Source organism: Erigeron canadensis, chromosome 1, assembly GCF_010389155.1.
Source record: "Erigeron canadensis isolate Cc75 chromosome 1, C_canadensis_v1, whole genome shotgun sequence".
Taxonomy (NCBI): Eukaryota; Viridiplantae; Streptophyta; class Magnoliopsida; order Asterales; family Asteraceae; genus Erigeron; species Erigeron canadensis.
Window position 1 is genome coordinate 4,542,758 of NC_057761.1, and position 18,446 is coordinate 4,561,203.

At 33.6% G+C, this 18,446-nt stretch overlaps 2 protein-coding genes across 2 annotated transcripts; both read left to right on the forward strand.

The window, feature by feature from the left end:
* Window positions 1-7,280: 7,280 nt before the first annotated feature.
* Window positions 7,281-8,493, forward strand: LOC122594419 (F-box/LRR-repeat protein 25-like). The gene is made up of 2 exons (XM_043766908.1): window positions 7,281-8,285; window positions 8,374-8,493. The coding sequence occupies exons 1-2, from the start codon at window positions 7,281-7,283 to the stop codon at window positions 8,491-8,493; spliced, it is 1,125 nt and encodes a 374-aa protein (XP_043622843.1).
* Window positions 8,494-10,151: 1,658 nt separating this feature from the next.
* On the forward strand, window positions 10,152-11,368 carry LOC122594526 (F-box/LRR-repeat protein At3g03360-like). The gene is made up of 2 exons (XM_043766999.1): window positions 10,152-11,144; window positions 11,249-11,368. Exons 1-2 carry the CDS (start codon window positions 10,152-10,154, stop codon window positions 11,366-11,368), a joined length of 1,113 nt encoding a protein of 370 aa, XP_043622934.1.
* Window positions 11,369-18,446: the final 7,078 nt, after the last annotated feature.

Sequence of the window (18,446 nt, forward strand, 5' to 3'; positions counted from 1 at the left end):
TTCCTCTAGTTCTCAACTTTTTGAAGAAGCTTGTGTAAAGAGATCCATTAAGCCATCAATGGTTCTTAGATCACCATATGTGTGTCGTACAAGTATTGTCTCGGAGCGTCTTTCAGGATCAGAGTATGCTGTTGCTAACCATCTGTTTGCATGTTTCGGACATGGAACGTAAGTTTCTATGATACATGTTTGATTTCCATTTTGTTTCTATTTAATTAAATGTTGATTGGAAGAATAATCTTTTAGAGGTTTTGTTGAAATTAATTTAATTGTATTACTACTTTTTTATGACAGGGATACTCTTTTTCAATCAGAAGATGGAATAGTTGCAGTTCGAATTTCGGTGGAAATTTTATGTCCTCAATTGATGATAGAGGCTTCTGTCGTTGATTTGTGGGGTATTCTTTTGAATTATGAAGAAAAATCAAGAAAAATACACCCGGTTCATAGGTTGTTTCTTCCTAGCACTGTTCTTGTAAGTTTTAATTCTTCCATTTCTAATCCCAAGTTGACTTTAAGTGTTAATTTTTTTTAATTTTTGTGCTTCAATAACTTTTTTGACAGCATAATGATGTCCTGAATCCTCCAAAGAGAATAATTTTGAAAGAAAGAATGTTTGACCATTTTCGTCAATCTTTGGATCCTTTATTTTATGCCAACAAGTTTGATTTGAATAAAATCGATCTGGTATGTTTTTTTTTTCTTTTAGTTACTTTTTGTTTTTTGTGTTACTTTTAATTTTGTTATTCATTCTTAGTATTTTCCTGTTATATGCATACAGGTTTTCATTCCTGTTTGTAGAAATAATCACTTCTTCCTCCTCGTGTTTGACCTTCGAAAACCTGAGTTGGCTATTATTGACAACATATATTCTGGTTCAGAATTCATTGCTAAATACCAAAGGGTCTTGAATTATGCTGTAAGTTTCAATGAACTTTGTTAGGTGTTTGTTTTTGATTGTTAGGTTTTTACTATCTGTTGACTAAGTCATTTTTATAGAAACGAGGTATGCAAAACCTTCTGGAAGAATTCGGTCACAGACATGCTATAGCTATTGGTCAAGTGAAGCATCGTCTGTGTAAACTAAGTTGGCAGACAAAGCAGAACAGTGTGGATTGTGGAGTTTTCATTATGCGTCACATGGAGAATTACATGGGACAAGATGATAGTAGTTGGGATTGTGAATTACCCAAGGAGTCGAATGAACAAAGAGTTAAACTGAGGAGATTAAGGAGCAGGTATGCATCAAGGATTATGACACACCCAATGAACAAACTGGCTGCTGAAAATTTACAAAGAGCATATGACTTTGTAAATGTTTACGACAAGGAAGAAATCAAGCAACTTGTGTTTTTAGGTTTGAGGAATAGGGCTGAACGTGAAAGATGAAGAAAAATGAGTTACAATATTCAAATTTCCTTATTTCTATTTTTCATTTCTAATTGTTATTGTAAAGGTTTGAAACATTATGATCAACTGATTTGTTATTTTATTAAATGAAATATTTCAGTTAAAGCATTCAAATTGCATGATTTGTATTGCATACATCTGTTTTATATTTCTAGATGTTAATCAGTTAATCCCAATGGGACTGGGAGAAAATCCCAATGGGACTAAAATATAATCTCTAAGAGATTTTTACAACAACTGGCTACAATTTTTAAAAACCGTAAAATCAAATAATCCCCATGGGACTGGTGCATAATCCCCATGGGACTACATATAATCACTAATAGATTTTATGCTTAACTTGCTAAAAAAATAAAGAACCGTAAAATCAAATAATCACCATGGGACCGACACATAATCCCCATGGGACTCACATATAATCACTAAGAGATTTTAAGGTTAACTTGCTAATAAAATTAAGAAGTCTAAAATGAAATAATCACCATGGGACTGAAATATAATCACTAAGAGATTTTAAGGTTAATTTGCTAATAAAATTAAGAAGACTAAAATCAAATAATCTATATGGGACTGGCACATAATTCCATGGGACTGGCATATAATCACTAAGAGATTTTAAACATAACTAGCTAAAATTTAGGGTTTAGATCTTTCCAATCGGTTTTTAATGGGTAGCTTAGGGTTTAGGGTTTGAAGCCGTAGGGTTAGCCTAACGACCAACCCTACGGCTTCAAACCCTAAACCCTTAAGCGTATCGTGACTTCTGCCCCCCCCCCTCCTGTACCCTTTAGCATGCTAGGGTTTAGCCTTTAGGGTTTAGATCTTTCCAATCGATTTTTAATGGGTAGCTTAGGGTTTAGGGTTTGAAGCTATAATGACTAACCCTACAGCTTCAAACCCTAAACCCTTAAGCGTACCGTGACTTCTGTCCCCCCTCCTGTACCCTTTAGCATGCTAGGGTTTAGCCTTTAGGGTTTAGATCTTTCCAATCGGTTTTTAATGGCTTGCTTAGGGTTTAGGGTTTGAAGGTGTAGGGTTAGCCGTTTCAAACCATAAACCCTTAAGCGTACCGTGATGTAACACCCCAACTAAGGCGGAACAATGAGATGTACAGAAAGTCGAGTATTCAAAACAAATGATTATAAATAACATTCACCATAGTTTTATTTGATAAAAGAATTTACAAATGTACACGCATGTGAACCAATTTCCAAGTACAAATGCGTCCACCGTACTTGAATATTAAGTTCACGAAACAAATAACAAGCACGTGAAGTAGTATACTACAATGATCAAGGCGGATTCCATTGCCTATCACAAGGTTTGATCTTTGACTCCAAAGGGCAATGCAAATATTCATGAAGCATATAAATCCTCAATGCTTAAGCTTATTTCCTGAAAAGCATGAAGAAAAAGTGTCAACTACGAAAACGTAGTTGGTGAGTGCATAGGTTTTTATATAAATCTTGGTACATCACCGTTTTAATACTTAGAAAAACTGATTACCATTACATTTCGAAATATCCAAACCATATGATCGACAAAGTTTTCATATCATGTTATCAAGTTTCCAAATACCATAATGTCATATCGAGACTTGGAGAATCTATAGTAAAATTTCAGGTCCTCATTTGTCAAATCATCATGAGAGAAAAAGTATATAAATTGATTAATCGTATATCATACCAAAATCATTCGGTTACCAAAATCATTTCAATATCACCAATTTCAATGTCTTTCAAGATATCATATGAGGGACGATACCCAATCCGTATGTCCAAACAATTTCCAATTCTCAACAATATTAATATCCCTTTTACTTAGCCACAAGGGCATAATTTACATAACTTTGATGAGTAAATGCTTGAGCCACTACTACTACCATTTTATTCAAGTCCGATTACAATCCAATAATTCAATTCATAGCACAAGCTGTCAATCAAGTGCCGTAGTAATAATGACAATAATGATAATGGGTCGTGCCATGGAGACGCCCGATTATCTTTAGGTAGTTAGAACACCCGGGGGCCAGACTAGAAGTGGAGGTTGTCACGAAGGCAACCAACCTTCCAACGGTACGCTTTGGGTGGGCGGACGAAACCTAGTTGCGCAACTAACTAACTACAGGCCTCCACTTTCGGAGTAAATAGTAGTGTACCGAACGCCGCGGTTTGACAGAACTCAAGCTCATCACATAAATCCTTTACTATCATTTCATACTCATATATCAAGAATCATTTCATATAACAAACTCTCTTTCAAGAAAAATTGCATATATAGAAAGTAGTTTCATTTATCATGCTTTTCACCCCGAAAGTAAAATACATAAAAGAGTTTGAAAGGGGGCTATGACTCACCTTGATATGCCGCATATTATACTCATCTATCCAAAATGGGTACTTCCCATCTATAGCTTCCTTGACCATATATCCATTATGTTCCTCCATTTTTCAAGCCAAGACTATCCCTACGATAGGACTAATATACGTAAGTTCCTATCTTAAGCCATCACTTAGAAATGCCGCTTTCATTATGTTGCTATCAATTGTGGAATCCAAGTATATTGCTAACATTCACATTGTTTTGGTTGTAGCGATTGATGGTGAAAAAGGTTACTTTAATTACATGCGTAGTTATAAGTTGTTAGATTTTTGGTAACTTGGCTTCATTTGTGGTTTCACTTGGCATCTTAGGTTATCATGTAGAAATATCATATTAAGCTATGTTATCATTTGTTGTGTAACCGATTTTAGCGCGAATTAGCATTTGTGATATCAGTATATAACTTGGTTAACATAATTACTTATTCCTATCTCACTTAATTATCTTTGTTTTATTTTTTATTACACTTATCTCATGAAATTTGTTTAAGTGTTATGGGCCATTATCAATTGGGCCTTAAGTGTCATGGGCTTTTAAATGTTTTGGGCTTACATTAGTTATTGGGCTTTACCTTATTTGGGTTAGGTGCATAATGGGTCATAGTGGTTATTGGGCTATAAGGCTTATTGGGCCAAGTGGGCCTACTGATTTGTGTTCCTTATGGGTTCATTATTTGGGCCGGGTTAGCCCATTATGGTTCTTAGTTCATTACATAGCCCATTATGCCATTTATAAGATTACTTACAAATTTTCTGTTTTATACTTTATTTTTAAGAAATGGTAGCTACTATTTTGGGGTCAAGACGAATTATTTGGACCTTCATGATTTTTACACAGTGACTTATATGTATCTAGTATTTTTGTGAATTTTTGGTGAATTTTTAGATGATTTTTGGTGTCCTTAAAAATTATCCAAACACAAACTGTCCCGAATGGGCACTGCTTGCGACATCAGAAGTTTTATAAAAGTTCTTGATATTCTGATTGTTAGAAAAATCCCATGATTTTATTTTAAGTTCACAACACATTGAAATTACTTTCCACCAAGTATGACCTCCTGGAACTTTATGGATTAGGAGATAAAAATTGTTAAAGTTTATAAAATATTCATACAAAATTACAGTTTTGACCAGTTTCAGTAGAAAAATCATATCTTTCATTTGGTTTAGTGTTTTTGAGTAATTCCAGTTGGAGGTTAATCTTAACTCATTTGTCTACAACTTTTATTTTGATAGTTTTTCTTGAAAATGTCCTCACATGTTCAGTTTACCCGTTCTAAGTTAGGAGATCAATTCTGTCAGAAAGTTTATTGGTTATATCAACTCACCAATGGTTTTGTTTGCTTGCTTTAACCTCTAGATTCCCACTAACAAAATTATTACTTTGTTTTGTATCTCTTAACATCAAATATGTAGATTTCAATCAATTTCAAGTTCATCAATCATCCTTAAAAGATCCATCTCAAGTCCCATATCAAAACCAAATTAAACTAGTGCAAATCTAAACATGCATGTAATCATCTCATCATATTAACAACAAATCTTTATCCATCTTCAATTCAACAACTTAAAAACATATTTTTATGAAAAACTCCAGAAATATATTCATCAAAGTATATAAAAATATGACCATATTTCATAGGAAAATCACTTTAAAAGTTATTTAATCTATAACAACACTTTTGGGTCTTAAACTTGTTGAATCCTTGAATCTTTCTTCTAGATTTCGACATGCATGAGCATGAGGAAGAAGATTCTATCAACTTGCCTTCATCAAGTGTATTTTCAAGAAGAAAATCAAAGAAAAACATGGTCTTTGATAAAGATCTTTTAGTATATACAAAAACAAGATAGATTAAACTAAGAGATGAAGATTTATACCCTTGATGAACTCGAAATAGGGGCTGTTTTGGACAGAAAATTTCGTGGCTTTTATGCTCCATATAAACCTTATTTCCAAGCTTGAAATAACCCTTAAAAGTATCTTGAATCAACCCTTGTTTAATCCTTTAAAAACCCTTATTATTACTATAACTTTAGATTGATTTTTCTTGCTTCCTTTGAACCGAAAATGATGAAGAGAGGAAGATGATAATGTGCAGATTTTTGGGAGAAAAATGAGAGAGAAATAAGAGATTAAGTGTATTGGAAAGTGTTGGAGTGTTTAGGGAGTGTATAGTGTGAGTTGGAGTGTAAGTATAGGTATAATGTACCTTGGAAGTGTAAGAAACAAAGCATCTAACTATTTTTTTGGTTGGAGGGAGGGTCTTGGGGCATAAAAAATGTGGCTTATGCAGAAAATTAAGGGTATGGAGTGAGTTTATTGGTTAAGAGGTGTGGTGGGAAGACATGGGTTGGTTAACTCATGGGGTGAGGTGTTGGGTTAGTTCCCAACTAGTGTTAAGACATGCAAATAAGTATATGTATGTATTATGGGTGTGTGAGTGTAAGAATAAGTGGGTTAGTTGTATGTTGATTGGTGGATTTTATAAGAGTTTATATTTATAATAAGTTTAAGTTGTATGCATATTTTTTAATTGGAAGACTTATTCAAATGTTGCAATATATTTATGTACTTATTATTATTCAAGCTTACTATTATGTACATAATAGTTTATCAATTTATTTTCAAGATGGTCATTATATCTTTGTGTTCAAATGTACGTCAATTAGTTTGGCGTTTGAATTGTTGGTCCTTTGTGAAGATTTATGATTGTTATCACAACTTGTGAGTCTTACCTTATTATTTATATAACTTAACTTCTTGAGATTCAATTTTTGGTTCATTGGCATTTTGTCAAGTTCAATTAGAACTAATATCTGTAGCTTGAGATCGTATTGAATAATTATAGTTATTGTTTATGGCATTTCACTGTACTAGGGGGCAATTATTGCTATGCTTTGAATGTCTAGAAGGTCGATTCTCTTAATAAACCTCTAAGGATAAGGACCTAGATAAGTCCAAGTAAATTATCCTAATTGGAAAATGAGGGTTGTTACACGTGACTTCCGTCCCCCCTCCTGTACCCTTTAGCATGCTAGGGTTTAGCCTTTAGAGTTTAGATCTTTCCAATCGGTTTTTAATGGGAAGCTTAGGGTTTAAGGTTTGAAGCTGTTAGGCTAACCCTACGGCTTCAAACCCTAAACCCTTAAGCGCACTGTGACTTCCGTCCCCTCTCCTGTACACTTTAGCATGCTAGGGTTTATCCTTTAGGGTTTAGATCTTTCCAATCTGTTTTTAATGGGTAGCTTAGGGTTTAGCCTGTATAATCACTTATTGATTTATCGTATGTTATGTACTACAATAATTGAGTGATTTCAATTTAAAAATCCATTGACCATTTGATTGACCCGACTTACTTTTTCATTAACTATTAACATATCCATATATTTGACCCATTTCATTTACGATCAAAAGCCAATACATTTAGGATATTTCAATTAGGGTTCTTGTACTTCTCAACCACTTATATAAACCCTAAATTCAAAATGATTGATGGTGAATCGTCAACACAACTCGTTCGTGTTGAATCCGATCTTTCAAAGTGGTTGAAACAACATGTATCTGAAATAGCAGAGGATCGGATAAGTAACCTTCCGGATGATTTGATTGCCGACAAAATCCTTTCTCGCTTTTTGGATACGAGATTCGTTATTTCAACATGTATTATTTCAAAAAGATGGCAACATCTTTGGAAATATGTTCCTTGTCTTCTTTTTAATGATAAATCGTATTGTAAGGCTGCAGAAGAATCTTTTTTGGATGTTGGTTTTAGTGATCAAGCTTTTCTAGAGTTTTATAATGGGGTTAATATTACTCTTGGTCAATATCAATTAGAATATATGAATAAGTTTTATTTGGATGCTAATTACGAGACTAGGTTTGCTTCGCTTGTTGAAAGTTGGATCGACTTTGCTGTTGGTAGGTATGTTAAAGATTTCACACTTTACTTGAGGCATTTGGGAAATGATGATACATTCTCAATTGAAAGTCAATCATTCTACATGAATTCCCATTTGACAACTCTTGATGTAAGATATTGCTTGTTTGATCCTCATGTTGGTATTACCTGGAACAACCTTAAGGTTCTAACTATATCATATTCTAGATTGGAAGAAGACTTGATCCCAAAAATTGTATCTGGTAGTCCTTTGTTGGAGACTTTGACTCTTCGTTGCTATCATGGTTCATTGATTGATATCACATCCCCTAGTGTTAATAATTTGATATTACTTGGATATGAGGCTGATGAACTTGTAAACTTTGTTCAGATCAATGCACCTCATATTACATTTCTTAAAATTGTTGACTGTTTGTGGATATCAGCAATTGTCTTTAGGAACTTCTCTTATTTGCTTAAAGCATACCTTAACTTTGACTTTCCCCATTACTATAAAAGATTTCGAAAGAGGGATGAAGAGATTGTACTAGGTGATGTTATTACGAGTTTGCAGAATGTGAATGAAGTTAAAGTTGGGATAAATTGCCATCCGGTAAATTGCTTGTATACTATTTTTTAAACTTTACATTTTGCTTTTTCTTGTTTTCTTGTAATCTTACTTGCTTTTTTTTTAATAACAGACTATACGTCGTTTGACTTCCAAAGGTTTTGTCCTTCCATCCAACGTTGTCTGTGAAGGTGGTTCATTAATTTACCATGCTGATTTTGATCTTGATGTGGAAGGGTCGGATTCAAAGTGAGAGGAACCATGTATGAAGGATCAATGTTTTGCCATCTGTATAATTAGTCAACGTGTCCAGAATCTAATTTCAAAAATAAGAATCAATGAATTTAGAGTGAATTTTCAGAATCTCTTAGAGATTATATGTCAGTCCCATGGGGATTTTGTGCCAATCCCATTGGGATTATTTCCTTTTGCCCTTTGAAAAAATTGTAGCCAGTTATGGTTAAATCTCTTAGTGTTTATATGTCAGTTCCATGTGGATTATTTCCTTTTGCCCTTCGAAAAAATTGTTAATTCCTCCTCTCTAAGGAAGTATGTTCCTTTTTTTTAAACCATACATGTAGCTTATACTTGATTTTTGTTTCTCTTATTTGATGTTTATTGTTTAACGGATTTTACGTCGTTTGGCTGCCAAAGGGTACACGCTTCCACCAAACGTTGTCGGGGTAGATACTTCTTCAAAGTATTATGTTGATTCTGATGTTGACGGTTCTGATTCTGATTGATCCATCCAAGAAATCTATGTGTTTTGCTGAAACAATGTTAATGTAATCTTGTATAGGCTTAATGATCAACTTAGGTTGTCTAGTGTTCCCTTTTGATACATTGTCTAGTTTTCCATTCTGTTTGTCCTGACCCACAATCACCTGTAGCAAATTACCCATGGCCAGTACCATCAAAGTTGCAACCAGTTCTTCCAAAGAAGCGGCCCGACAACCCTGGTGGAGCTTGTAAGGAATGTGATTTACCCAGTAGACTCAAGAGCAGGGGTGCCCCAAGCCAGACAGTGTAGTCACACTTTCTTGAAAATGTAAAAGTAGTTCCAAAAACTCCTGTATTACGCAACATAAACTAGTATTATTATTCGTATGAATTGTTGGTAATATCCTGCTATATATGTTTTCTTTGCGGAATGTATTTTAATTTAGTTGTAATATTTCTGTTATCTGATTTGTCAATGTGGAAATTTTGAAGTAATATTTGTTGGTGATATCAGTCCCATGGGGATTAGTTGATTATTAATCGTCTTACATTTTTTTTCCAGTTATGGTTAAATCTCTTAGTGATTACATGTCAGTCCCATGGGGATTTCCCTATATTCACTAGGATATATACTTAAAAATCAACAAATTTACTAAGGACAAAATCAAATAATCCCAATGGGACTGGCACAAAATCCCTATGGGACTGACATATAAACACTAAGAGATTTAACCATAACTGGCTACAATTTTTTTCCAAAAGGCAAAAGGAAATAATCCCCATGGGACTGGCACAAAATCCCCATGGGACTGACGTATAAACACTAAGTGATTCCAATGTTAACTGGCACAAAATGAACCAAGGTATCTCTCCCTTCACAAAAATATGTCACACATTAATAAGAACGAGTAATAGAAGAAATAGTAATACAATATTTCGTTTGTAAACACTTAGTGATTATAGTTCAGTCCCATGGGGATTATTTCGTTTTGTTCTTTTAAAAAATTAGTAACTATTGTATTGTTTCTGGGTCGGATCCTCTATTATAATCCATATTAAAACGGTAATATTTTTCACATTTACTTTAAACACAATTTCAATTAGAGTTAAACTTCCACTTTAGGTTTTCTTTTTCTTCATAAAATCTTTATCAAAACCCATTTCAATTAGCATAGAAACCCTAAATTCAAAATGTTTGCCGGTGAATCTTCAACACAAGGAAAGGATCGTACAAAACGGTTTAAAGAAGATGAATCTGAAAAAGGAGAGGATCGTATAAGTACCCTTCCTGATGATATAATTGCCGACAAAATCCTTTCTCGCGATTTCGACACGAAATTCCTTATTTCAACAGGTATAATTTCTAAACGATGGCAACACCTTTGGAAATTTGTTCCTTATCTTGTTTTTAGTGATGAATCACTTCGTAAGAAGGTAGAAGAATCTTTATTTGTTTTTGGTTTTGGGGATAAGCCTTTTTTAGAGTTTTATAATGGTGTTAATGGTGCCCTTGCTCAGTATCGATTACAAAGTGTCACTAAGTTTGAGGTGGATGTCAATTACAATGCTAGGTTTTCACAAGATGTTAAAAGATGGATAGAATTTGCTCTTAGTAGGTATGTGAAAGAATTTTCGTTGAACTTAAGGCATTTGGGAGATCATGATACATACTCAATTATAAGTGACCTATTTTACAAGAGTTCCGATTTCACAAGTCTTGATATAGGGTACTGTTTGCTTCGGCCTAATGTTGCAATTGCGTGGAAAAACCTTAACAAGTTAACTATTTCAAAATCAAGATTGGAAGATGAGTTGATACCAAACATTGTACGTGGCAGACCATTGTTGCATACGTTGATCATTTGTAACTGTCGTGGTTATGTCATTAATATACCTTCGCGTAGTGTTAAGCATTTGGAAATACATGGATTTGAATCTGATGAACTTGAAACGCTTCTTGAGATCGTTGCTCCTTATATTACACATCTTACAATCGTTGATAGTTTGTGGATATCAAACATTTCTCTTACCGATGTCTCATCTGTGGTTAAAGCTTACCTCAATTTCGAGTTTCCCCATTTCTCTCATAGAATTAAGAAGCCTTATGCAGAGTTACTACTAGGTGAAATGGTAACTAATTTGGATCAAGCCACAGAAGTTGAAATTGGGATTTCTTGTTATCCGGTAAATCTCTTTTCTGTTTTATGAAGTATGTCCCTTTTTTTAACCTAGTTGTGTAGGTTTTAGTTGATTTTTGTTTCTCTTATTTCATGTATATTGCTTAACAGATTATATGTCGTATGGCTTCCAAAGGATACACGCTTCCACCCAATGTGGTCGGTGTAGATACTTCTTCAATCTACTATGCTGATTCTAATGTTGAAGTGATAGATTCAGAGACAGAGTGACAGAATGCATTATTTCAGAATGCATGTTGCAGTTGCAGTGAACTTGTTTAATACTTTGTTAGATTCAATACATTGTACTGTAGTGTTTAATACTTTGCAGTGAAGTTGTATAATACTTTTTTTTTGTTTAATCACGTAGTGTTTTAATCAGTTGTTACATGTATTGGTACATCCAAGTGCTACTAGTTTAGCTTTGAAGCATTAGATTATTATTGCATTTTATAAATTTGATGTTTTGTGTCTTAGTCATTTTGTTACTATAATATGTCATTTTGTAGGTTAAGTTTTCAATTGCTTATGAATTGCTTTCTCAGATTTTGTTTTTGTTTATTCAGATGTTTCTTAGATTTTGTTACTATAATATGTCATCTGTATATCTTTATATTGTGTTTGCTTTTTAGTTTTTGTTGGCATACAAGAATAAGTTAGCTTTTTTACTTGGTTTGTTTTGTATTAGTTGTAGTTTTTAGCATTTCAAGTATGGTAAAGAAGTTGATATATACCGAACGTAGGATTAAAATAATCGGATGTCATTACCACCCATTAATATCATGAATCAGTCACCACCTAGATTGTATATGCTTCTTGACAAACATGAAATGGATTTCCAAGATGCCAAAATGCAAACAAATTTGTACATGTTAGTGAAATCTCTTAGTGATTGTATTTATGTCCCATGGGGATTTTGTGTCAGCCCCATGGGGATTATTTCCTTTTCCCCTTTTAAAAAATTGTAGGCAGTTATGGTTTAATCTCTTAGTGTTTATATGTCATTTCCTTGAGGTTTTTGTACAAGTCCCATGGGGATTTTTTAATATTTTAAAAAATCGAAATTTAAATCATGTGGAATTAGTGGTAGTTCCTGGTCATATTTAATATTTTTAAATTTTTAAATTGCCGCTCAGTTATTAATACCAAACACACACACACACACTCACACTCTCAAACAAACACACGATCACTCACATACAAGTAAACACACATTAACAAAATCCCTAAATCATAACCACCGCTAAACACACATTCGGTTACACACTCACAAAAACTCTAAATCATTTCGATTGTAAGTTTTTGACCTAATAATAATGTCAGGAGAATCAGTTTCTAAAACAGTTCAATGCCCTAGCGTACGACTCGTCAATCTGCATCTCTCAATTTTAATTGTAAGTTTTTGACCTAATAATAATTTTTTATGCTTTTATTTTAATTTTTTTTCTCAATATAATATTATTTATTTGTTTTTCATTTCAGCGGATGTACAGAATACTGATGCTGTTCATAAGCTACAAAAATCTACAAGCAAAAAAGGAAAATCAAAAGTTATTGAAGTCGCTAATGAAGAAAACAACGAGATAGTTGAGACTGTAAAAAAATTGGGAAAAAAATAAAGGAAATGCACAAGCTAATGAAGGTATTTTTGTTTTTTTTTTTCAATGTGTATGTCTATATCTATATGTAGGTATGTATATATTTACTTATGCATATGTATAATAGTTCTTGTATATTCAGTCCACATTGCCATAATTTCATATAGTTGTTGTATTTTAAGTAAGTTTTGGGGTGATAAGTTCTCATAACGTCTTTGTTGTTTGGATATATCCGTTTGTTGGTATATTTTTGAATTTAGTAAAAAATTTTATTTCTATCATTTGGTTTAGGCTGCATTATATTTGTTTGACTTTTTAAAGTCAGTGGCATTAGTTTATTTCTAAGAAGCTACTTATATGGAACTAAATAACTTGATCGTCGGTTTAATTTTAGAAGTATGGTCTAAAATTTGTTTTATTTGCTTTTATTTTTTGCGATTAAATGTCAATCCCATGGGGATTATTTTCTTTTATATAACTTTTAGCTAGGTGTGACAATGTAGTTGCATTAGTTAACTGTGTTCAAAATGTTTTTGTCTGAAAAATGTTTACTTGTTCATTAATCTAGAACAACCCGTTAAGAAGGACCCAAATGCTGGTAAGAAGATTATTGATGACCATCCAGAAATGTTAAGTATCCATCTGAGGACAACCCCGCAAAATTTCTCAAGGGTTGCTGTTTCATTAAGTGCAGCTCAAAAAGAGGCTGTCAGATCGTATGGTTTTGGGTCACTTATTGATTTCCAGATATTTGATCTTCCTAGCAAACTTGCTCATTTCGTTGTTTCAAGCTTCCAAAGACAAATCAAATAGAACTAAAGGAAGGTATTCCAAAGAGAGATCAAATAGAAGTTGATGCAAAAGTGTTGAGCATGTTTTTGGCATTCCAAGTGGAAATATTTCATTTACTACCTTACAATCGGATCCTGAATTTGTCAAGTTTTATGAATTATGGAAGAAACAGTTTCCACAAACCAAAAAAAAAGAAAGGAAATATGCAGATCGTAAGTGCCAAAATGATTGCAGATGTGTTGGTCGAATCAAGAGAGGTTGACCAGTTTTTCAAAATGAACTTTTTAATGTTGTTTCTCACTTATGTTATTCACTGTGAGAACGGTGGACGTATCGATGAGTATATTTTGCACCGTGTTGGAAACAAGACAGATTTAACAACATTAAATTGGAGTGAAAATTTTTTGTCATATTTGAAAAAGAGACGTATCGATGAGTATATTTTGCACCGTGTTGGAAACAAGACAGATTTAACAACATTAAATTGGAGTGAAAAATTTTTGTCATATTTGAAAAAGAGCAAGGCAACATGGAAACCAGAAAAGTATGAGTCCTACTATTGTGGTCCTGCTACCTTTCTAGTGGTGAGTTCATCTGTGTCATTAATATTTGATTTTCATTTTTTTATTTTTAATATTTAATCTTTAATACTCAATGACTAGCTTATCCATATTTTGTAGCTGCTGTATTTGGATAGAACCAAGTTTGATCAGATCCTTCTTCCAAGAGAACGCCCAGTTTTCAAAAACTGGAGCCTTTATTTGAAACATCGTGAGGCTATTGAAATTGAGTCTGGAAGATTTGGTATCATGGAGACCAGGGGTCCAATGAGTGAAGAATCCTTGGCAATTGAGGTAATTCAACTTTCAAATGTACTGATTGTAACCATGACTTAGAGATTAGTTTAACATCATATCATATATCTGAATTACGTCATTCTGACTTTAGTATATTACTGACTATTATCCTTACTGTAACATATTGATTTGCTATTTTATACTTGCATACTATAAGTGTTTCATTTTCTTTTCTTTTTAGGATTATGAAACTGCTTTAATCCAGTTGGCTAAGGTTTCAAAAAAGAAAAAGATACTGTTTGATTTTTTGAATGATAAATCGGTTAAAGAGCCAGAGAACAAGAAATTGGAGTCTTTCCAGTCCAAGATATCTCAAGTGTTCAGTATGAGTTCTGACTTCTATGAAGAAGAGCAAAATCTTTCTAAAAATATGAACGAAGCATAACATACTGCAACAAATGATGAACAAGGCATTGTTGTTTATAACCCTAATCTTTTGCAAATTGAATATGATGTCGAAAAGCAGAGAGAAGATAATTTGAAAGATGCTACTGTCACTAGCAACAAACCAGTTTCTTTAGAGAATCAGGACAAAGTCATTTCTGATTCTAATGTTGGCCCTAGTGAAAAAAAAAGAAGATGAAGTTAAAGATTAAGAAAAAAGCTCCATCAGTTGTTGACAAAGCTATTTCTGATGGTGTGAAGGAAGGTGTTCAGTGTTTTGATGTTGACAAGTGTTCAGAATTTGTTGGTGTTGACAAGGAAGCTAATGTTGCAGACCCTAAAAATGATAATGCTGTTAACCCTAATCAAGAAAAAAGTGAAGATCATGTCGAAAAGAAGAAAGATGAGAATGTGGAAAACCCTACTCTGTCTAGCAATCAACCAGATTCTTCAAAGAAACAGGACAAATCTTCTACGAGTAATGTTGAAATGGATTTTTCAAAACTTCCAAAAAAGGTTTACAGTAAGCGAGCAAGAGATGATCCTGAGGGGAGAATCAGCATTGAACATGACAAAGGTTTTCAAGAAAAAGGTCAACAAGGTGAGAAAGAGATGACGGGTGGTTTTTCCGAAATGCCTGAGAATATTGTTGTAATGATTTCTCCAACCAAAGATAAGATTCACAGATTTAACACGTCATTTGATAAAAAAACATGTTCAGAAAACTGTTCAAGAAGACGTGCAAGCAAAGAAGAAACGGAGAGTTGGTTCTTCCAAAATGCCTGAGGATGCTGAGGAAACAGTTCAAGAAGAGGTGGAGCCAAAGAAGAAACGTGGACGTCCTCGCAAACCTACTCCTGAAGTGATTGAAGAGGAAACAAATTCTGATGATGCTCCTACTGCATCTCTGAATCTTCCAAAAAATGTTGCAATTCCAGTTCAAAAAGTTTCATCAAAAATGACTAGTACTTCATTGATTGGGAGGTAAGTCACATTTTTTTGGTTAATGTTTTTTTATATGTGAAATTCAGATTATATCACTTTTGTAACTGTTTTTGTCTTTTTTTTTTCTTTCAGTTCATCTGGTCAAAAAGTGAAAAGGAAAAAATCTGACAGGTTGATAAAGAATAATCTTGCAAAAAAGGTAGTAACCATGGATGGAAAAGGGTTGGAGAAGGAAAATCCAGTGGAGTTGAAGTAATTATTCATGTCGTATCACTGTGACACTTTATTATGTACTCTAAATATATTAGTGTTACTCGTCTACACGATATTAGAATGTGCAGAAAGATATGGTAAGTGATTATGTTTTACCTGATTGTTTGTTGGTTTATGTTTCCTGGAATGCAGTGATTACAAACTACTTTATCTAAATAACTAGTTGACTGTTGGTTTATTTGCTTTTATTCTTCAAATATATTTTAACAAATTCTGGATAAAATCTCTTAGTGATTATATTTCAGTCCCATGGGGATTTTATGCAAGTCCCATTAGGATTATTTCCGTTTGTCCTAAAAAATTATTGCCAGTTATGTTTAGAATCTTTTAGTGTTTATATATCAGTCCCATAGGGATTTTGTCCCAGTCCCAATGGGATTAGTAAAATCAAATAATCCCTATGTTACTGGCACAAAGTCCCCATGGGACTGACATAAAATCCCCATGGTACTGGCACAAAATCCCCATGGTACTGGCACATAATCACTAAGAGATTTTATACATATCTTGCTAATGAAATTAAGAAGAGTAAAATCTAATAATCCCCATGAGACTGGCACAAAATCCCCATGAGACTGGCACAAAATCCCCATTGGATTGGCACATAATCACTAAGAGATTTTGTAAAAATCTTTCTAATGAAATTAAGAAGAGTAAAATCAAATAATCCCCATGGGACTGGCACAAAATCCCGATGGGACTGGCATATAATCACTAAGAGATTCCCATGGGGATTATTCGCTAGTTTCAATGATATTATTTTCACAGCTTAAGCAAATATGTGTTTTACCAAATGTGACAATTGTGTATATAAATGAGTTTCATCAAACAATAAAATAAAACATCCAGCCGTCTATCCACTAAAGTTTTCGAAAGTTAAAAAAAGAAAAGAAAAAAAGTAACATTAAAACTGTTCATCACAGTTTCCTTCAACATCTTCAAAGATGCTCATCACAGTTTCCTTCAACATCTTTTTTTTTGTTGCTTGTCTTTCGCAAGTTCTTTTATTGTGGTTGGCACCTCCACACTTTTTGCAAACAATTTTTCTCTTCTTGCTTTGTTCTATCCCAATCTCTTTTCCGCTCTTGATTCTATTATCATGATGACATCCCTTGTAGCTTCCAACTGGTGGGTTTTGAATCTGATTAGAGTTTGGCTTTGGAATCCCTATCATTGACGATATGACATCATCTTTCTTCTTTCTAGGTGTGTTTGGGTTATCAGCTTCTACCTCAAGCTTCAATGCCTTGAGCTTGTTAACAAACTCGTCAAGCTTTTTCTCATCCGGCCCAATTCGTTGTAAAGAATCTTCTATAATGAAGTTGCTTCATTTATTAACTTTTGAACAGGTATGTTCTCGTCTCCATATCTGTTTCTTCTTGACCTTAACTCTGGCGGAATAAGATTCTTCATCCAACGTTTCATGATGTATTTTTTTGGCAATTCATCAATTTGGAAGTTCTTCAACACCCAAAAACAATGTCTGCATAGAAGCCCAAGCTTAAAGTACTTTTTGCAAGTACAAATCATGACACCTTCTTTCTGGTCAAAAAGTACCTTCAGCATAGACAAACAGGGATTAAAAAAGACAAATTTTATAGGAGAAATCACTTGATTATCAAATGTTACCATTATATTGTTGGAAACAGTTTTCATGTTACAAGTTGGTTTTGTTTACCTTGTATTGGATTGGCTTTGATGAATTGATACTGCAATCATTGATGACACAAGCACAAGTGTTGGTTTGTTCATCCTTAGTCATCTGATCCAACGTACATTTGTATAATGAAGCTTGTATCTCCTCTTGGATGAACTCAAACATTGTATATGTGTAGACATTGGTCGTCTGCTTTTCCATCTTCAGTTGTGTTTTCAGTTCTCTTGTTTTTTTTATGGTAAAGGCATCCAGTTTTGATTGACTTGATCTCTGCTTGAACATAGCAGACTCAAACCCGCTCATGAAGTTTACTAAATTTGATGCTGACTTTGTGAAATGAGAAAAAAATGTGTTCTCGCTCTCGGATCTTGAAGTTGTTCTCATCAACCCAAACATCTATGTGTCTATAAAGTATGCAGGTATCCACCTGGATTTGATTTCAAACATATAATTGAACCAAGTATCGTTCTTCAGAGAGAAGTCATTCATCAGCTTGTCCCATTTCATTTCAAATTCCGCTGGTTCAATGTGCATATTCCACACTATGCTATCAAATCTTCTCTTAAAATCACTTTCTAACTCATTCTCTATACTAGGATTGGCATCCCTAACCTATGGCACATGTATATATTTCAACACAATTAGAATCATTCAGTGACTTGGTAACAATCTTAATAAGACATTTATCACAATTTCATAATTCAGATTGTCAATAATACCTTTGATGGCAGCTTTTGGGTAATATGCCACATGCACAATCTGTGTTTTGCTTTCTTGAACACAGTCTTTATCGCTCTCTCCAT

What these genes read in the sequence shown, in the direction of transcription:
- LOC122594526 (XM_043766999.1), top strand. Translation starts at nt 10,152, where the DNA reads ATGTTTGCCGGTGAATCTTCAACACAAGGAAAGGATCGTACAAAACGG. An exon ending in TTGGGATTTCTTGTTATCCG is followed by an intron (nt 11,145 to 11,248) that starts GTAAATCTCTTT and finishes ATTGCTTAACAG; the next exon opens with ATTATATGTCGTATGGCTTC.
- LOC122594419 (XM_043766908.1), top strand. Translation starts at nt 7,281, where the DNA reads ATGATTGATGGTGAATCGTCAACACAACTCGTTCGTGTTGAATCCGAT. An exon ending in TTGGGATAAATTGCCATCCG is followed by an intron (nt 8,286 to 8,373) that starts GTAAATTGCTTG and finishes TTTTAATAACAG; the next exon opens with ACTATACGTCGTTTGACTTC.